A 21,762-nucleotide genomic window follows, 5' to 3' on the forward strand; every position below is an offset into this window, starting at 1 on the left:
GGTTCAGTTGGGTTTTTTTACTGTAGATTGTGATGAATGTTCAGTAGCAAAAAATGGAATATTTGTGCAATTATGGGGAAATTGCTCAATGGACACACTCTCCTCCGCATTTTCTAGGAAACAAGGTGGTACTAAGGTCCACAAAGAAAGGCCCTACTCCTCCCCCTGACAGTCTGAGACAACTTTATTTTGTTAGTTCAAAAGTGAGAGTGTTTCTCCAGATTTAGTACATTACCAGTTCCATCAGAGTTCAAAAATAGGGTTCCACTGTCATGGACTTGTTTTATAAGACTGGTCCTTGATTTTTCCTTGTAAGGTGATCTCAATTTCATTATTGGCAACAGTCCTTCTTCCATTCACCTAACTCTAGTCCACACTGCCAACAAATTCTCCTCTCTTTTGCAGCAGATGAGACAGGGATGCCTAGGTAAAGGACTCAGTTGTCTGATGGACATTTTGCATCCCGGTGCATTGTTAGTGCACGAGTAACAAGGATATTTGGAGGATGTGCAGCGCACATGGGAAATGTGTCCTCTGGGATGCATTAAGTCCGGGTACAACTGCAGTTTTCCCTGGGGAAATCACCTGTGGTGGGAGAGGCCCCAAAGCTTGAGGAAGGTTGTGGTAAGGAGCATGGGCAAGTGGTTGTGTTGTCCCCAGAGCCACTGTCTGTGATAGTGTAGTCATGGCTGGTGTTTACAACATGTGGCAAGCAGGGCATGGGTGAGAGCAGGGACTTACCGTGCTCAGCTTGATCGTGCTGTATTTGGACCAAGCACAGGGGTATCCAAACCCATATTTCTAGTTCCCATTGTTCCAGAGGCTGCTGATGTCCTCTGGTCAGAGCCCTTGGGGATGTGCTGTGTGAAGGGCTACACTGAGCTCTGGCATTTGGCTGAGGCCAAGCCCATGGAAATCAGGAGATACACCCACTGGCTCATCTCTAATACTAAAGGATGAATTAGAGATCCTTGCTCTGATTATTGCATGCTATAAACACAGAGTGAACAGGTGACACTAAACACATGTTCAGAAATAACTCTTTTTTTTTTTTTTTTTAACAGTGGGACTTTATTACGTATGAAAGCACAGTTAAAACATTTGTTGCAATCAATAACCACAGAATCACTTCCTTCTGGATATATAGCATCAAAAATACACCCCTTTACTATAAAAAATATTCTCCTCTCCTAAAAGTTAGTCACCATTCATTAAAGAGATTTCTCTTCACTTATAAAAAATGAGTTTAGGTCTATGTACATCAGTATCACATGCACATACACTGACACATACACAAGTGCCAATGGTGGAACTGTTCAAAAAGTTCCCTACCCTTAAATTCTTCTCCTCTTTCTTTTCTAGGCATAGAGCACTCCTTTTGTTTCTACTTTCCCTCTTCCTTGCTCTTGATTCCATTCCATGTCCAACACTGACATACTGCATTTCTTTTGTTTTTAAAATCTCTGCTGTTTTAGAATATTTAACCCTTAACTAGAGGCATGTCAGTAATTCAGTGCAGCCTTTAAGGCTCTTCATATGGGTAAATGCAACCCCTCAGTGGTTGCCATCCCTGCAGAAGACACATATCGATACATTTCTCCTTCTGAGACCCTTTTAGACGAAGACAGAGGCATCCTGGTCGCTGGTGTTCTGGGTTATGTTGCTGTTCACCACACTTTCCGCATAACTAACTGAATGAGAGACCTGGTAGTGACTGCAGGGCCCACAGAAACACAGGAATGGACAGTACTTCATGCAGACATGATAAAGGTATTTCCTGAATTTTTCCCCAGCAAAGGCATAGATAAGAGGATTGAGACAACAGTGACTGAACGCAATGGTTTCGGTCAGGTGCATTGCATAGTCCAATGACTTAATTTGGTTGCAATTTGTGAATAACTCATAGTGATTTAAAGTATCCAGAAAAATCAGTACATTGTAGGGGGACCAAAACAGAAAAAAAACCACCACCACAATCAATATCAGCTTTATGGCTCGTGCTTTTTTCTGATTTTTGCAGGATAGGAGGGTTTTGATGATCCCACAGTAGCAATAGAATATGATACAGACTGGGATGAAAAAGCCAACGGTGTTCAGCTCCATATTGCAGAACACTGGCCAGATGTTCTCCAGCTTCTCTGGGAAGACAGCAATGCAGTCATTTTCTATGAGCTGGGAGAACACAAAGTGTGGCACTGACACCAAAACCGCTATTGCCCACACTCCGCAGGTTACAAGAAAGCCATGTCTTACTGTTCTGGATTTCAGAGAATAAGTTGCCCGGACAATGGCCAAGTACCTGTCAACGCTGATAACAGTGATAAAGAACATTCCCCCAAAGAAACCAATGTAATACAGTGAGGAAACAGCTGTGCATGCAATAGTCCCAAGGGTCCATCCACGGACCGTGTTGGACGCCCAGAACGGGAGGGAGATCACAAAGAGAAGGTCAGAGATAGCCAAGTTCAGGAGATAGATGTCAGTGATGCTTTTTTTATTGCCTTTCACAATGGCAAAAACCACCATTAGATTCCCTGTCAGGCCAAGAGCAAACACCACAATGTAAAATAGTGGCAGAAATATTTTCCCAAATTCTTGGATGTCGGTTTTGTTGCAGGAGAAAGCATGTTCATCATAAGTGTATTCAGCTGTGGTTTCTGCGTATGCTTCTGTCATGCTGAATTTGCTGGCTAGAGGCAAAATGGAAAGAGTAAAGAAAATAACATTAGAATGATCTTATATATGCTGTGGTAAAATACTGAAGGACTGCACCAAGCATGCTTTGGGATTTTGTCACTATTTATTTTAGTGAGGGTTGTATTACTGTGGAGCTGATGGTAATTATGTTATGGCAAAAGCCCAGACTCTGCTATTACATGTACTTCATGAAAAGTTAACTCTTTAGGATAAGAAAAAATAATTAATGAGAATTTCAAGCCCCTACTTATTGAAGTGCAGCAGGAGCAGCAGCAAGCTGAGATCTGGCTGAGATCTGTGCATGTGGTGCAGTTCTTGGCAGTTCTTGGCAAAGATCTGGTCTGTGGGCAGTTCTTGGCAGGAAACAACAGTTCACAAGTAGATATTGAGCAGATTCGGTGCCTGTCAACACCCCAAGAGCCCCATCTCCCCCTCTCACCAACCCTGGGCTGAAAGGGTACAAAGCACCCAGTTTGGCCAGGCCTGAGATGATGCTTGCTGATAAGAGAGGAGCAAGTCTGCAGTGAGACATCGCTGGCAGCAAGCCCATCTTTTATGAGGCTTTTCTAAAAATCATCCTATGATCAAAAAAAGAGAAAATATATTGACCCTTTTCCTTAAAAGCATCTCATGACTGCTGCTGCTCTGGTTGTAAGGCTGGACCCAGGAATTCACCTTGGCTGAATCCAAAGAGACTATGAGGTGCAGGTGTGTGACTTCTGGGCTCATTGGTCTGCACACACAAAAACCCAGAGCACCTGTCATTTCATCTGTGCTCCTTTGGGACGTGGTGTTCAAGTCTCTGCAAAGATTTCTGTTTGCAAGGAATTAAAAATCCTATAGGAGTGCAGATGTTGCTGTATTTGGTCTGCTCCCTGGCTAGGTAAAGAGCTTGGAAGTATCCATTACTTGGTCTCGCTATAGAAGATTAAAGGGAGTGTGATATGTTGTGCAGAAGCCCAGGGAGGTGATAACATGGCCAAACCACCCTGTTAAAGCTGAGACCAAAAGAAAGGGTCAGTGATAACCAAACTGCGACTAATAACTACCCCTTGGCCACATCTTCTTACAGGAATCCCCTGCTGCCTGTACAGAAGGCACTCAGTTCAGTGACCACAGGCTGTCTATGTTTACATCTCCTGTTAGTAGGAGATATAATCAGTACAGCCAACAAAGAGCAGTGCATCCTCATCCAATGCAGGTCAGGCCAAATCTGCTTTAAGACAAGACAGACTGCTTTCCAGACTGCTGGCCACACTGGTGAAACTTCTTTTCCAAAGTATAAGGCGAGCATGGACACACTGCTCAGTAGTAGGGGCTGATGGTGCACAGCTACTCCGACTCCTGGCACCTATAGCTAAGTGATTGGAATGCACATTTCACCAACAGCAATAGTTTTTATACCTTCTGTTTCAAATAAGCCATGCAAGATTAAACATGAAATAAAGATGTCCTCAGGTGTAAGAGAGTTTTCTATGACATGGTGGTAAGTACAACAATCTTCCCCATAAGCAGCTACTGTGATTATACTGACATTTTCCCCTAATGCCTCATTGCCAGAGCATCGTTTTTGGTGTTGGCTGCGAAGTTCTGGCCTCTTATTTTGTATCAATATTGTAAAGAGTGTATTTTTGTGCTAGTTGGAAATGCAGGCTCTCAATTTTAAAATATTTTTTAACCTGAATGTTCAAACACTAATGATTAGTGCCTGCAGACTCTAGAAAACATCTTTGTGGTTTGCACAGGAAAAGTGGGCTAGAAAAGTCTGTCTCAGCACTGGTAGCTCTGGGGCATGGGCACAGCATGGGGAAAGCTGTTTGCAGCAGGCAGGCACACCCATGAGCAGAGCGGCTCTTGCAGTATCTATCCACTTGAACTGGGAGCTGAGTCTGCCTTCAGAGTCTGTCCAGCCCCCGCCTGTCAGCCCAGTTCAATTCTCCATCCTCTGACACCAGCAGAGTTAAAGGGATGCAAAGCTGGAAAAGCTTAGGTGCTGGGGCAGAAGCTGATAGCAATTGCAAACAAGATACTTATTTTCTACTGGTGAAATAAATAAAGAGTTGTCATCTCTTTACCTGCCCTGTTGAGTGATATAGATACGAGCAGGAGACATCACATATAATCTCAATAACCCATAATTTTCTGCCATCCCGTCCTGATTTCTTTCTTACTTTCTGAGAGTAAATGTATGCAGCAAAAGCAGCAGGGTACACCAAGTCTCCTGTGCCGAGTGTCACTCTAACAGCCCCCCCAGCTCCTTCGCCACTGAGCTGTTACTGCACCCATCTGTGCACCCAGAGCCTATGCCTTTCTCTGCGGGCTTATGTGCTCCACAGCTGGTTCTTCACTCCTGGAGCAGTAGCTGGGGGCTGCAGAAGTGACTGACTGGGGCAGGGGCACATGGCCTATGAGAAGACACTGGATTTGGTAAGCCTCAACAGGAGGTGTCTCAAGAGGAGTTTAGAGAGAAGGTGTAAAGGTGAAACAGACAAGTTTCCTCAGGGGAATAAACAGCAATACCCATGGGAAATCGTTACTTAATGTATGGAAAATAAATTTTTGCTATGATGGTGGTCAAACAGCAGGACAGGGCTCCAGATAGGTCATGGGATCTAATCTCTGGAAGTACTTGAGACTCAGCTGGCCCTGCTCTGTGCATGGGTTTGGACAAGAGACCTCCAGAAGTCCTGTCCTATCCTTGTGACTCTGTGGCAATGCCAGGCAGAGAGCACGCTGTTTCTGCAAACTGCTCCAGCTTCTTCTCTGCCAAATCAGCTCCTGTTTCAGACATGTCATTCCTGGTGTGACAACCAGAAGTCTCATCAGATGAAGAGGAAAAAACTGATTGAAGCTTGCTCGTATCCCCTTAACACCTTTGCTAATTATCCATTTGCTGCCATCCAGAGAGGGCTGTTTGGTGGTGCTTGCCTTGACTGTCTGGGCTGTGTGAAATCCCTGCTCTGGAGAGAGGGAATACACATTGCTTTACTCTCCTCTCTAAGAACCTCGAGTTAAGCTGATTTTTAACATGCTTGCTCCCTTAATTCACATTGAGAAAGACAACTTGTCTGTCTGGAGAGTTTCCATATGTGTCCATAGAAGTCACTGTGCTCTGTTGGACACAGGATATTACACACATATAAGGAAATGCAGCTCCCACCAGGGGTTAGCCCTCAGGTCTGGCAGAATTCTGCAAAAACTTCTGAATGGGCCTTGCCGGGAGAGAAACCTGGGCTTGGGAATGGCCACCTCCTTCACTGGAGAACATTTACACAGACAGGCACGAGAAACTCCCAGCCTTAGTGAAGTAAACAGAAACATTGCTTGTGCTGGGATATTTCTTGAAATACCTTTTCAGTCAAGTAATCTCCTCTAGCTTACTGATGGGGATCATTTATTTCTACAGTAGCAAATTACTTCCTTTACCCTTGGATGGGTGCTTGTGGGGCCTGTGGAACCTACAACAACAGGAAGGGTAAGATTTTGCATTGCATGTCCAGGGGCAAGCAAGGACTGCACTTACCAGAATGACATTGGTGTTTGAATCTGCTGGCAGTCTGTGGCTTATTCACTCTCTATCTCCTGGATTTCATTTACCAGCAGTCATTAATATCCTTCCAGCACCACTCATACTGCACAGGCAATGACACCAGTACTATTTGAATATTTAGCTCTTCTGATACCACTTTGCTCAGCTTCAGCTGATGATTCTCAGTAGATGAGCTGCACATTTCAAAGGGCTCCCAAAACCCAGCCCATGCCAGATAGGGATAATGTGTTGAAATGGTATTGCACCTTAAAGAGAGAAACTTAGATCTGACCATCCTCCATTCTTCCACCCTTTCTTGTCACATATTCTCTGTCAGCCTCTCAAAGTCCACTGCAGCACACACTACAGGTTTCTCACCATCAGCTTCAACACAATTTTCTCTTTTATGCTTACAATAAATGTTCACCTAAGGGACAGAGTGAACTGAAGAGTATACAGGACACAGGAGGACTGCAAGGCTTTGAGGTTTCTCCACCAGATATTTTCCCTTGCTGACTACAGGAAATAGTAGATTCACTTCTGCTTCTCATGGAACTGCTCAACCACTTTTCTCTCTCTCCGGATTTCCCCATCGATTTTACACCCTACTCTTCACAAACACTTCTGCTCCTAATCATGTTTACAGTTACCTCAAAGACCGTAGTCTGCAAGACCAGGACCCCTGTTTCTCAACCCAACCACCATGTGCAGCCCATGAAATACAGAGGGAAGTGAAATTGTGAGAGGTCTGCAAACTCCTCTACGGAACAAAAGTTGCATTTCAATCTCCAAACTACACTGGCATCAGGCTAGGTGACATATGAGCAAATCCTGTTTATATATCTAGATATCAGATAGATTCTTTCCATGTGTCATCCCTGACACTTCAGCCAAGTGCCATGTTACAGGCTGTACTGCCAAAAAGAGAGAGATCTACAAGCAGTTTGCCTCCCCGTGATGCCGCTCCTACCACTAAATTAAAAGAAGTGAAAACAATGACCAAATCCAGACCTCTGCTAGAGGGTCACGCTTCAGATTTGCACAATATGCTAATAAAAGTATTTCAGCCTCAGAAAGATTTTCACACCTTAGTCAGCATTTCTAAGTGATGCTTACACACTTTTCTCATGCTAGAAAAACATGTTTTCAATGCACACTGAATAGCCTGATGAATCAGCAGGCCCTGAGAAGCTGTAGGCTTTGTGAGAACCCATGCGAAACCCTACAGGTGTGTGTATATCCCTTTTTCACCCTTAGATCTGAGCTGCCATCACCCTACCCAAAGATAAATGCTTTTGCTTTTTTGCATTTGCAACTACACCCACCTGCTTCTTACCAGCTGGTGATTCTCAGCAGGAGCACAGGGATGACCTCAGGCACCTCCAAATTTAATGTTGAAGCTATGGTGGCAGTTCTAACACAAAAAAGAAAGAGAACTAGGAGGAGATAGCACTCTGGGTAAAACTTAACCAGCCTGGCTAAGCAGCTACCACAGAATCATTAGACTGCCACAGACACCTCTACCTGTGGTTTAGATGACACACCACCCAAAACTTAGGCTTAGGGTTATTACGTTAACCAGAGATGGGGCCTGGTTGCTAGTCCTATGCCCTGCTAGTTCCTGTAATTCACTTACTTTATTTTTCAGAGCAGGATGGTTCCATTCATAGGCAATGGCCCCTGGAGCTGGTTGGGATCATGTTAGATAGTCAGGGTCAAAAGCAAGCCCATCCCACCAAATGCAGTTACTTTAAATCTTAAATTTCAGTCTTTCATTCAGTCCTGAAGTGGGGAGATGTTCTCCCTATTCCACCTCTACATGCAGACCTTTGAAAGTGGGAAGCAAGATGAGAGGGCTGATCTAACCTAACCTTTAACTCGGGCAAAATGAATTTAAACTGTTAAGGGGCAGAGTGCAGCTAAGGCAAATCTGTGTGGCTTTACAGAAGAGGATTTTTAGTTTGGGCATCTGATGGGATTGCAAGGTTGAAAAAGGGAGCTGTGTGAGTTGGAGCTCTGACTTGCACTACATGCTTATTTGGTTAACACATGTCTCCAGCCCAAAGAAAGACCAACAAAGCATTGCAATGGGATTTGGACCAGTTAGATATCAGATCTCAAAAGACAGACATCATGGAGGAAGCCTTGCTGAACTCAGAGTATTTCTTGTAAAATGTCTGTGGAAATGACAAGTTGAAAGCAACAAACTCTTTGGTGTTTTCATCATTGTTCTGACAGCACACTGGCAATGAGAGCTGGCAGGGGCATGTGATAGAAGGGTTACAGGAGAGTGATTCAGACAATCTGATTAATCTGGGGCTTCCTAGATGATTCACATTGGCCCTAATGGAGCCAAACGTAACCAAGGTGACATGTTTGGGAGTTAAACAACACAGGCCATGTCTCAGCTGTGGCGGCATATCTGAAAGGAAACTTGACTGCAAGAAAAGCTGATGCAACCCTCAGGTGTTAAAAGAGCTTCCAGATGGGAAGGAAAAAAAGAGGGATGACTTTATCATTACCATGTGTAAATAATCTTGCTAATTATTTGAGTGGGATTAGATGTCCATTACAGTGATGCAGGGAAATTCAAACCACAAACATACAAGACAGGAATAAGATTAATATTTTTAACAGTGAAAGGCTAATAACTGGAACAGACTACAGGAAGGAAAAGGACATTTTTGCATGTCTGAGAGTCTTCACTTCAAGAGAAGATATCGGTCTGGGAAATGGATTTAGGCCAGACATATTGGAGAAGCTCAGCAGGAGGGTGCTGGATTAAACCCTACAGCCCATGATAGGCAGGGAAGCAGACCAGGATGGGGCACAATTCTCTGAACAACCACGACTCTCTTCTGGTAATAAATGACTGAAAAAGCTAAACTCTTTGAGCTCTGTTCTGCACCAGCTAGGTCAAATCTTAAATGGGATGTGAGCTCTAGAAGGAAGCAGGATCCTGTGAAAACCATGGAGCAGCTGCTGGTTTTGGGTTAGCAGTGAGGCTATCATAATGGCTGTGGAAAGAAAGCTGCACAATTTGGAGATGCTGTTATCAAATAGCCACCCTGTTGAAACCTGTGTATTTTCCCACCTAACCAGAGCTTTTTTCATTCTTCCCTAGCTTCTGAGTGAGTGTGGAGCAATGCCACATGCTTGCTGTCCCTCCAGTTCTTCCTCCATGACTTTAAGGTGAGGGAATTCCTTCCTTTGGTGTTTCTTCTTTCTTCTGTCATTTACTCTCAGATCAGCTAGACTATTTCTGTGTCACATCAGAATTCTGCAAACCTAATAATTGCTTTTCAGTTTGGGTGATTTAATTTATGGAGGCTTCCCCCAGTAATTTGAGGATAAGTTTTTTTAAAAGCAAGTAGTTCTCTGAGATGCTTTGTTATTGAATTTTCCAATTTAAGGTGAAGTTGAAGGGGCAGAAACATGATGCTGAGGCTTTCAAAGAATTAGGCCTCTTAAATTGTCATAAGTAAATGACTCAGAAATAGGAGGTGATAAAACCACTGCTGATAAGAACAGGACTGAATATTGCAGAGGTCTTGGATCCCCTTACAATGGTATTTAGGTAAAAAAATATTTTTAAAATGCCAGTTTCCTCATCCCGTTTTACAGTTTTTATACCAATATCACAAACTAAATTAGAAGTAGACACCACTACCTGAAAATGAGAAGCATGTAAATCTACAAACTTAAACCAACGGTTTTCGGTGGAAAAATACATTTGGAAAGATCAGATTTTGATCATGGAAGGCAGGAGGAGATAATGCAGAGTCCAAAATCCCTAGGGTCTCTGTCACCTTTGCCTAGGGCATAGTTTTGGAAAGTATTTTCTCAATGATGCTCCTTGCATACCTGGAGGTAACAGCAAGTAATCAGAGCATAAGATTTATATTAGCCCATCATTTCAAAATTAGGTGTATTCATGATTTACAAAGAAAACCCAAAAACATGGACTTTCTCCTGGATGTCTCTGCCAATGTCAAGGGCTATACCACCTGTCTTTCAGAGCAAAACTGGGGTATTATTCTGAATAAGATCTTGCCCTTGCTCCTTCAGAGCACTGGCCGGGCTGGTGGCCTCACTCAGGCTGTTTGTGCTGCCACCACAGCAAAGCAGGCACAGGGGACTGAACCCAGACATCCTGGGCACATCCTGCCCCCAGCAACATCCCCCCACTTGCTGGTTTTTTTGCTCCACCAGGCAGACTTGCTGTGAACCAGCTGGAAGGGACAGCTTCACCACAGCAGTGCGTGGTTTGCGGGGGCCAAGTCCTGCCAAGCCCCTGGCAGCTCACCTCCATGGTCGCTGGTGTATTTATAGAAAGAGCTGAAGCTTTCAGTGGTTTCAGCTCAGCACTGGGGGGACAAAGGCCCGCTGGCTGACAGGATGGATATTCAGGAGTTTTGGTGCCTGCATACTTAATGGAGCAGGGAATAGGTTCATGTTTCAGGGCGTGACCAAGTCTTTTGAGCATGTGAAGCTGTTTCAGAAATGACTCCATGCATTTAGGAAAGACCTGACAGTATGACTCAGACTCCCTCGTCTCCCCTGCATGTTAAAATTGAGGTTCAAAAATCACTGAAATAGTTCTCAAATTTGCATCCATGTCTCTCACCGTGGTCTTGATCCTATGACCAGAAGCAAGGGACCTCTGCAGAGCTTCTGCAGCCCGAGAAGGTTTCTCAGCAGTGCCCTGCTCCCAGGGATCAGCCAGGGGATAGAAAATTAGGTAAATGGTGAGTATTGTTGTAAGGCAACATTTATTTTGGTCCTCACAGAGGCTGGGGAGCACTTTAACTCAGCTACTGGGGAAGCAGTGGCAGAGCTGAGGGTGCAGGTGCCCTCCCAAGAGCTGCCCCCAGGGAACTGGATGTTTGGGGCTGTCATCTGGCAATGGTGACTGACAGGATCAGGATTTTCCTGGAAAATTTATTTCACAGTTATTTCATCTAGCCTGTAAGTTCCCCTAATTGCCTTTCTGCTTGCACAGTTGCTCAGGCACTCTATCTATTTTTTCAGATGTATAGCTGACCATTTTGCTAGTGTTTTCACTTACCTGCTCTTCTTCAGTATTTCTTTTCCCAGTCTTTCTCTTCTGAAGCAGCATTCAAATTTCTTTTGTATTTTCTGTTGAAGGGACAGCAAAAAACAGGTGATTATTTGTAGCTATGAGCACTGTTTTTACTTGTTTATGGTTGCTGTTGGCTCCGTCCTCTCACTGCCTTTATTGTGGCATCTATTTGCTTCCTGTCCCCACCCTCTTTCTGTGATCAATAATTTCAAACTGCCCCAGCATCCCTGAGAAATCAGAGAAGGCTCTCCAGCAATGGGAGATCTTTTAAATCATCTTCTCCATCACATCAGAGAGCAGAGCACATTAAACCTTCTTGATTATGTATGGATGAGATTTACTTTCTGGAGTTGCCAGCTCCTTCCTGGGAATATCAAGTTTAGAAGTTTTTTATGGGATTTAGTCTCAATTTATTATGTGTTGTCTATTGTAAAATTTTAGCTTTTTCTTCTCCCTTTTGGACTTCTTCTGCACTGCCCAAACATTTTTGATTCATCACAGTTGCCCTCTTTTATCCTATGATCCAGTACCCTGCCTCTGGCTGCACTGCCTGCACACAGGGCTTGCCCCAACAGACCAGATTTTGAAAACCACTGCTGTGGATCTGTGTTTATATCACACAGGTACTCAGTGGGTTGCCACCACTGTGGCATTACCCAAAAGTCTCACCCAACCAGCAGACATCTTCATGTAACATCTTTCCCGTGGAAAGCTGAGTCACAGAAAAATCAAGTATCTTATACAGAAAGGTAAGGGTTTTCAAATGTCTTTAATTTCCATTGCTCTCTTGCTGGTCTGTCTGTATCAGACACTTTCTATTGACTCTACCAGATTTTCTGCTTTGGGCTGTCTTTCAGTGCCAATGATGTTTTGGATGTTGGTTCACTAACTAAAAGTAGAAGCAAGCAATGCTGGTGAGTTGTGAAATCTCTGCAGACATCAAAGAAAAATCTTCTAATGAAGTAGAACAGCTGTATCTTCTTGGTCTGTCCTTCTAGGTTAATGTTACACACTAGTCATATATCAGCATTTACTAACCTTGAGGATTTCTATCCAGGGTGAATATTCCTCTTGCTCAAGATGCCACAAATAATTAGTGACCGAATAAAATTTATCTGCCCTGTTCACTTTATTAACAGAAGTGCTTCCCTTTTTACTTTCACAGTTTGTAAACAGTACCCACATCATCTTTATCCAAATTAAATATCATTTAGGTTCCAAGCACTAAGCAGTGAATAATTTCCTTAAGTTCATGAGACACCATTTTGTCTTAATTTGGTTCTGTCAAATTATAGGGGAAATATAATTGTCTCTTACCTTAATTCATAGCTGCATTGAAAACCAATGATTTCTTCAAGCTGAGCCTGTTTGGATTTAAATGTATGTTTCCTCTTCTCTAATGCTCATGCCTACATGAACGTGTTTGCTTCCTGGGCTGAGCTTCAGGGCTGAGCTGAGAAAGCACTGATGTGCTTGCTTGGGTCCTGCTGGCTTCTTGTGAAATTGTCAAGTAGGATGCAGCCACTCAAAGGGACAGAAGTACTTACAGGGGACAGGATTTGCACAGAGACAGAAATGTCTGAGGCGCCACGACAGCATGTGAAAGCTGTCACCCCCTTAGTTTCCCCCCTTCTGTGCAGAATGAGACATTTTTCACTCAGACACAGAACAATGTGTAGAAATACAAGTTTGGTACAATAGCAGGGGCTTTGAGCTGTGGGAATGCAGGATGCAGCACAGAGTAGTACAGGTATGGAAGGGTAGAAGATGGGGCACAGGCTGGCACTGAGGAGCCCCACAGCTCTACACAACTCACTGATGGTCAGATAAAAAATGCAGATCTGGAGATGGCAAAACTAGGTTTAGTGGTAACAGAGAGAACAATATTAGTATCTAACATACATAAGGGGCATTGCCTATTGTTGGTTGTGTATAGACCAGTGAAGAGAGAAGGTATAGAAGCATGTTGGAAAACATAGAAAAACAATCCAAAACAGATCCTGGAAAAAGACAGAAGGAAAATCAGGGTGAACATTGCACTTACCCCAGGCAAGGACTGACAGCTCTCTCTGACACCTCACTTCACCACAACCACCAGCCTTAGGACCCAAAGGAGCAGGGATAAGGGTGAGCATAACACCAAAAAACAAATGGATAGAAACTATGTGTGTGCAAAAAATTGAAGCTGCAATAATAAAGTTCCTCTTCTTCTGCAACCAGCAGATTTAAACTGATAACAATTGGAGCCTTGAGAATGCCATTGCACTCACAATAAATTCTTGGTTCTACCTATGACACATTGTGCCCCTTCTTTGTCTGTAAACAAGATTTTAAGCATAATGTCTCTCTGCAGCCCAGTGGAGTCAGAGGGTTTAAAATATTGGGATGCTCATAAATCAAGGACCCTTCTTGGCCCCTGACCTGAGCATCCTGCTCAGGGTTGCGCTATGAGTGCAGCACAGCTGGGATGCTGCGCAGCACATTGCCAGGCACCACTGGGGCACAAAAAGCAGTTCCTCTGGGGTGGAACGGGACAGGAGGCTGTGCAGTGGGCTGTGTTATAAGAAACAGACATTGCATCCAGTTGGCTGCTCTACCAATACCAAGGCCCTCCAGGACACAAGGACTGCAGTCCTGGAAACACCGCCAGGTAGTGCCCCTGCCTCAAAACTCAAGGGAGAGTAAAATGCCATCTTCCCAAAGGCAGAGTTGTGCTGTCTTCAGGCAGGCTGACCTTGGTGGGATTTTAGGGGTGGAGAGTATCTTCCAGGTTGCCTGAGCTGTTGCTTGTGGATTGATTAGCAAGTTGCCAGGCAAACATCTTCATGTAAGTTCAGTTCTGGTATTTCTGCCACATTTTGTGGTTTTTTACTGTGTTATGCTTTATCTAGCAAATGTTACGCCCTCAACAGCTACACAGCAATGTAATTAAGGTCAAACCATGGGCCTCCAACATCAGCCAAATTATGCAAGTGATGTCAGCCAGCTGGGCCAGGACAAGCACCTGTGGAAATAATCAGGGAACTGACTCCTGGATAGGACAGCAAAGATACACTTCTGGAAGTAAAGTTTAAAGGGTAGGGAATTATAAAGCGCCAGATCAGTGGATTTTCAAAACTCACCTTTTTCTCTGATGAGTGTCAGCAGACCTCTTTAAAAACAGATGTAAAGCACTCTGCACTGTTTTCAGGACAACATCGAAAGGCTGGTTTCCCCCCACACCCTGAAAGTAGGATCTATGACTTCTCAAATTATGAACTTTTAACTTTCAGAAAGATAATTTCTGGTAGATGGTACTAAGGAAATGTTCTCATTGTGTGATGATCATGAGATTCAGAAAGTTGAAATAAGGTTTCCTTAATGCCAGTGATAGTCTGATACTATCAGAGCAGCACCGCCCTGTCTGTAGAGGTGCTGTTGTTTAGAGGACACCCAAATCTAAATTTGTCTCCCATGCTGCCTTATAAAACATGGGCAGAACCCAGACAGACACAGCCACCCTCACCCTGGTGGGCACCCACTCCTGTGTCACCAATACTCAGCACAGTACCTCTGGTGTAGCTCTTTGCAGGCAAAACCCTTGAGAAGGGGGGTCAGGACTTCCCAGAAGGAACAGCAGGAGAGGCTGTCCCCCGGCACTGCTTGCCTCCAGGTAGAAAGAACCTCCTAGCAATAGGGTTTGTCTGAAGGTGATCATCAACCTCTTCTTCCTGTGCTGCCCTGAATTTAACTGGAACCAAGCACAGAGCAGGCTATTACCCTCAGAAAGAAATTAAGTTTGCCAAATTTTTACCCACACAAGTTTTATCTGGCAGCTTCAATTAAAAAGAAACCAAGTCAAGCTGACTCATAGAGATCCTCAGCAGGTGTCCCTGGGAGACACAAAGGCTTTCTACTGTATTCTGCTATGACTGATAAACCTAGATAAGAGTGCTACTCATTATTATGGTGTGCACTTGTAGTGCAACATAGACAGATGTGAAACCAATACCACCTGAAAGACAACTGCCACATCAACCATATATCTGCTCTCCATCTTCAGCCTCTGTTCACATTCATATTGAGGACAGTTCAGGAATAAAAAATTCTGAGGAAGCTGCTGAAAAGACTTTCATTCAGGTCCATACACAATGGAAGAAAACACCTTTTGTTTCTCCAAGCTACAACAAAAAAGACGTTGCATCCCTTGTAACCAGAGAGACTTTTCCTGAGAAGGGCTTGGTACAGTGTGCTGCTTTCCCAACTGGGAGGCACACAATGATTTTACAGGAAGAAATCAAGAGTAAAGGATGTATGTGCAGGGACACTGTGGGTAAAGAGGGGAAAACACCCTTTTCTTTTTATTCCATCTTCCTCTGAGTGGCCTTGCAAATTTGAAAATTCATTTCTTTCAACATTTGGGAAGACCAGAGGTTCTTCAACACCACTGGCATCTCCTACTGCTTCCAGGTCAGCTTGGGGAGGCAGGGTTCTGCACAATATCACTGGCAAGTTCAAACTTTGTGGACTAAAGCACTTGGTAAAGAAATGTCTAGTCTGAAGGATCAAAATGCTGCTCTCCCCAGCACGCTCTGCTTTTGCTGCCATGGAGGAAAGCTTGATGGTGGGGATTTTCTATGAAAAGAGGCTCTCCTGGTTCTCAAGAGTTTCACTGGAGTCCCCTCTGCAGGGCCATTGGAGAACAGTAGTGGCCTGGGGGTACCTGCACCATCCTCCCAGGATGGAGCCCCTGAGTCCCTCAGGAGCTCTGGGATGCAGAGCTGTCCTGCTCGGCACAGCAGCGTGACACACACCATAGCCATGACTGCACTGACCCCTGCTGGACATTTTTCTCTTAATCTCTCCAAAATTCTCATATTTTCTGTCAGCTGGGTAGAGGCGCTTCTGAAGGTGCGCCTCTGCCACATCGGCGTCCTGTCCCTCCCATGCTGCCCTGCAGCAGAGCCCACCCGGCAGCTTTTGGTGCAGATGGGAGCACCAGCTGCTCACACATAGACACACCCAAAAATCACAGAAGTAATTTCTGTGTCTCACTTTTGAGAGAAAACCCAGCAGAGGGTTTCATCTTCATGCCACTGTTCTGCAGAGATACAAGACAACTGAGCTCTGGTGTCTTTCCAGCCACCAGTGGGAGATGCATTTATTCTACATTAAAAAGGTGGGGATGCAGAAATTGCCCAGAGTGAGGAAGAGAGAAGTTATGTCTAGGGATTAAAATGTTTCATTCTGAGGACTGCTGAAGGGAAGAGTGACAGAAAGCTGAATGCTTGCACAGTTTCTACAAGCAGGAGTGTAGCTGAAACAGATATCAAAAATTAAGATAAACATTTGTTCCCACATTAGAAATGTCACAGAAGGGACAGAGGCATTGAAACAGTTTAGTGCTTAGGCTCACTCGTTCCTTGGTGACCCCATTGTGCTCCTGAGCTCCAGCTGTCACACAGATATGGTGCTGTCCTGCCCTGGAGAGGTGGCAGAGGCTCAGCCAGGTCTCCTGTAGGCGTCCTCCTCCCCTGGGATAGGTGATGTGCCTGTGAGTTGCTCGGACCTGCCTGTTTCAGGGTGTACCTGAGTTACACTGATCACTCAGTGCATCATGAGGCTGCCCTGCTCAGGAGGTCAGCTCCAACAGTAACAGCAAGACCCAAGAAAGATGGGAAGAAGCCTTTGGCTGGGCATTCACATCCATTCCCTCCCAGGTTCATCCAGGCAGGAGGAATGGCTGCAGAGCCACACTCCAGCAAGCTGCTGTTCAAGATGCTGAATAAAGAAATGCCTTTCCTCCCTCCTTCCCTCCTCTCCCTCCCCTCTCTCTCCCTTGTGCTGCTTATGAGAACTGAAGCTGTTGGGTACATTTGCACCAGCACCACCCCTCTCTCTGCTGCAGCTGAGCACACTTCAGGGAAGGCTGGTGCTGGGGACACCGAGATGTGAAGGGATGGTGGTGCAAGATGTGCATGGGTACAGAGACAGATGCAGACACAGGGAGAGAGGAGAGTGGAAATGCTGCCTGCCTTGCAGTGAGCATGGACAAAGACCCAAGGAAACCACCCAGCATTGCTCTTTGCTCTCAGCCCAGTTGAATACCTGAGCATTAGGGAACAAGACCTGTTTCCTCTACTCCTTGTTGTATAGGAAAGGCAGCTGGTTTGCAAACATTTCTTGCTACACGGATCTCTTTACTTTGCTGCGTGCTGCAGTCAAGGTTGGTGCTGACTCAAACACCAAGGGCAATCAATACTTTTGCAATGTCCGGGCAGTCTGTGTTAGGCCAGGGCTCTGTCCTTCATTCCATCTGTCCATCCCCACATTCTGCACGCACATTCACACCTTCTCTGAACTCAGGCATGTGGAGGATCACAGAGACTGCACATCCTCCAAGGGTGCCAGGTGAAGAAAGGGATGAATGTCTTGGCAATGCAAGCCTGCATGCACATCACACATGCATTAATGTTAGTGGGAAATCTGCCTGGATATTGGAGCATGGGGAGGAAAAACCGTTTTTTGAGGTCACACAGCTGATGCTGCTGTTTGCTTGGTGGTACTTTTCTGTTGCATAGAGCTCATCCAACATGGTAAATCTGACCCAGCTGCTGACGCCAGCATTACACTGGCTGCACTGGCTGCTGGAAAGCACAGCAGAGCTGCAGGAACACACGGAGGCCCGGAGAGCTATGTGGGGTCAGGATGAGGCCCCAGCAGACACACACGTCAGCAGAGGCTGTAGGAACCCCAGTCAGTGCTATTCTGTATTCACAGTGGGGATTTCTGTGACCTGTTTCCGTACATTTTGGCATTTCAGCCAAGTCAGCAGAAACACAGATTTACCTAGAGAAGAAGCACACTGCTCACAAGTCATGCGTCAAAACTGACGCACTACAGTAGCAGCTCTGCTTTGCCCAGTATTACTCGCTACCTTTAAGGGACATTAACATTTAAGGTATGCTAACTAAATATGAATATCAGCCCACACATTACAGTTAAACCTGATATATTCAGACTAAAGTTACAGTTACCTTTCAACTTTGCAAACTATTTTTATAGTTTGCTATTTAGAATAGCTAAAGTCATGGGGTTTTTTTCTTCTGTCATGAGGCACCTTTCTGGATCCTCTTCTGGCACAGTCAATAATTTCCATGCTGCTTCATAACTGGTATACATATGTCTGTATATAGAAAAAGTGTTTTCAATAGGCTGAAAATAAAACAGGATTCCCCTGGATATGATACAATTAACATGGGGAGTCAGGCCTGGGGAGTTTCATGTACGCTAATGTAGAGGCCCATCCCTATGCAGGAGCATCCTTCAGCTAAGAGAAGAGTGGGACACAAATACCCTTCATCAATCTTTCTCTTTCCCCTTCTTAAAGTTTTTCCTGGTTCTGACCTCCAGGTGTAGCTGGATGTTACCACAACGGAAATAGGCAGAATTGTCCTGCTGGCTGGCAGGGCTCCTCCAGAAGGCACCAAGTCAGTCCCACCCTCATCCTCAGACTGCATGCACAGGTCTGAACAAGTGACCTGAAGGCCAGAGATTCTGCCAAGGATTTAATAAGTTTGTTTCCATATTGTCTTGGGAAGGAGGGTTCAGCATAATGCCAGAGAAAGCCAGATATGTACTAGTTTCTTATTCCCAGATACTGTTTTGGGACAACAGACTATGATTACTTGTGCTAAAGTGGCAATCTGCAACTCAGAGCTGAGGTGAGGAACAATCTGCTAGGTCCCACTTGACACTATTTGCTGACAGATCTAGCAACATCATAAGCTGCCATGTCCTCATACATCCCACTTTTTGCTGCTGTAGTTGAACAGCATGGTCCTTAAACACGCCCATACAACTGCTGCACTTATTTGCTGTGTGGCAAGTGATGAGCACCCCTGATGCCACTGCAGTGCTCCAGCCCATCTAGGCATTTCCATCCAGACATTCAGAGAGCATCATGAGTGGTGTCAGACAAAGTCTCCATCTTTCTAAGAGACCCTCTGTAGAAGGGACCCTCTGGTACAAATAACACTAGTAAATCAAAAGAAAACAAGTATTTACTTTAGGTTTAAGCTTGAATGTGGGTAACAGTTACTCGGGTCTCTCTTTCAAGATAATGTGCTGAAGCTAAAACAAGATTACATCTGACTGTTCCATGTGCCAACATCATTCTAAATCCTCTTTAACCTGCATTATCTCAGCAGAAAGAAAAAGCAAGATCAGAATATGAAGGTAAGCAGCAGGTATGAGCAGGAGACATACAACAGCTGTGGTGGAACAGCTGTGGTGGAATAGCTGTGGTGGATACCTAATATGCAAGTAGGTAAACAGGCACTGGGGCTGTGCAGGATGCTTTAGCTTCAGCTTCTTGTGATCCTTGCTCTCAGGAAAACCCTAAAATTTGGCATTTTCCTCAAGCTGTCAGCTTGCACACATACAGGAAGATGTCTTCTGCTCTCAATGCCCTCACAGGCATTGGAAGGGCAGCAGACTGCTCCAGGCTCGTCCCTTCAGAAAGCAGAGGAGTTCTGTGACCTGCAGGGATGCTTCTGGCCACCCAGAGTGAAACAGGGCAGCTCTTGAAAGCCAAACACTCTCCGGATGTGGGTCTCACCCCCTCCCTTTGTACAGGAAGGCAGCATTACCAGCTTAGAGCAGTTGGGCAGTGAAGAGAAGTTGAGGTCAGGTCCAACTCAGAGCTCCTGGTGTTGCTGACAAAACAGAAGCCAGCTGCCTCTGGCAGAAAAAACCCTTTAATCTGCAGAAAGCATCTCCTGCTTCCTTCCTAGAAGGTGATGCTGCAGAAAGCATCTTCTGCTTCCTTGCTAGAAGGTGATGCTGTTGTGACAACAGCAGGGCAGAATGTCCTCCAGTGAGAGCTCAAAAAAGTGAAAGACTTTGCAAAGAAGGCTCTGCATGTTTAGGCTACCCTCATGCCACTTGGCTACAGCCCTTGTGGGGAAGCCCTGGATCACAGCCTCACTCCAACAGCTACATAACAGCAATCAATGAAACCTCTGAGCAGAGGAAGGTGTCCCCTAGCAGAAACGATCAGCAACCAGAGAAAAGCCATCATTATCTTGCCAGCTTGGGAAAATGGGCTCCAGCACCTGTCCCAAAGCACTCACACTCAAGGGGTGCAGGATGAGGCTGTTGAGGCTGCAGAAATCATTCCCATCTCTTGTGCTTCAGGTGAGTGATTTGTGCTCTAGAGGGTTCATACTGTGAATCTGCAAGGGAGAGAGTTGGAGCCGTCCTCTTGCCCACCACCCTTTGGCTTTGCCCTGAATTTTGTGAAACCCCTTCTAGAGAACTCAGGGTTTGCATAACCAAAAAAAACCTGGCTGGCAATAAGGCACCTGAAAAGTAGAGACTGTACTGCTGTGCCAGGCAGTGATCCTGCTGCTGGAACCAGGCAGCAGGTGAACTGAAGAGGGGGGAGAGAAGAGGCAGCTGGAAGGACTATCAGTTGTGTAGATCTGTTCAGGACAGAATAAAATGCAGATGCTGACACAAATAATGATGAAACAGGCTCCTCAGGTGTAAAGATTGTGCAATTACACTGCACACAGTATCTTTATTATAAAACTTAAAATATCGTGATATCTTGTAGAGACAAATAGAAGAGAACAAGAAGCTTTAGAAAACCATTGCAATTATCTAACAGTATTTGCACATATAAAAGTATATATATGTATATATATGGGTATATGAGTGTGTATTTGTGTATATATACACACATGGGCAAGTATAGATATGCATGTACATGTACATAGCTCTACATATAGAGACACATATAGATATATCTATACGAATGGGTAGCCATTCACATATGTAAAATCAGTCATTCCAAGTTGGAACAGTAACTGGAATGTCAACCCCACCTGCCTGCTCAAGAGCAGTGACCGCACTGGCACACCAGTTACCAGTTCAAAAAGTTCAAAAATTTCAGAAAGTCCCCTGACAGGCATGTGTGACAGCTTACACCCACTATTTTTCCAGTCTTCAGCCTTTTTCCTGGTAACAATTTCTCCATCCATTCCTACAGCACTCATTCATTCCCTTAGGGGTTGTTCCTTGATATTCACAGCATCATTTCTGAGCTACAGCTTCAAACTCTTCCAGCCAAGAAGGTGCAGGCCCTGGTAGCAGATGGGGAGTCAGGATCACACCTAGATATTAATTCACATTGATTTTACCAAAACATGGACAGCATTTATTTCTTGGTTGCTTATCCAGTTACTCACTCACTAAGCTCTTCTGGGGCTGGAAGCATTGTTCAGATCTGCCAACTGGGAGCCAGGCCTTGGCAAGACACCTTAAGCCTGGGCCCCATTGCCCTTCAAAGAGCAGGTTCGCACTCCTGCAGCAAGTCTCATCCCTGCTCACAAAGCAAACACACTCTGCTGAGACAAGGAAAGGAATGGCCAAGTGTCCAGGGTTTGGAAACATAACAGTTCTTTTCAGT

The 21,762-nt window shown here is 44.9% G+C and overlaps 1 protein-coding gene across 2 annotated transcripts; it reads right to left on the reverse strand.

Annotated features, from left to right (window-relative positions):
- Window positions 1-1,130: 1,130 nt before the first annotated feature.
- CX3CR1 (C-X3-C motif chemokine receptor 1) lies at window positions 1,131-11,354 on the reverse strand. 2 transcript variants are annotated; one of them, XM_041466556.1, is made up of 2 exons: window positions 11,295-11,354; window positions 1,131-2,690 (listed from the first exon to the last, which is right to left on the reverse strand). In XM_041466556.1, exon 2 carries the CDS (start codon window positions 2,674-2,676, stop codon window positions 1,615-1,617), a length of 1,062 nt encoding a protein of 353 aa, XP_041322490.1. In that variant the 5' UTR covers window positions 2,677-2,690; window positions 11,295-11,354; the 3' UTR covers window positions 1,131-1,614. The 2 variants fall into 2 exon arrangements, with proteins under 2 accessions (XP_041322490.1, XP_041322489.1); XM_041466555.1 differs by lacking the exon at window positions 11,295-11,354 and adding an exon at window positions 7,552-7,631.
- Between the last annotated feature and the right edge of the window lie 10,408 nt (window positions 11,355-21,762).

The sequence above is a fragment of the Pyrgilauda ruficollis genome, unplaced genomic scaffold (genome assembly GCF_017590135.1).
Source record: "Pyrgilauda ruficollis isolate IOZ18807 unplaced genomic scaffold, ASM1759013v1 scaffold2, whole genome shotgun sequence".
Lineage (NCBI taxonomy): Eukaryota > Metazoa > Chordata > Aves > Passeriformes > Passeridae > Pyrgilauda > Pyrgilauda ruficollis.

What these genes read in the sequence shown, in the direction of transcription:
- CX3CR1 (XM_041466556.1), bottom strand. Translation starts at nt 2,676, where the DNA reads ATGACAGAAGCATACGCAGAAACCACAGCTGAATACACTTATGATGAA.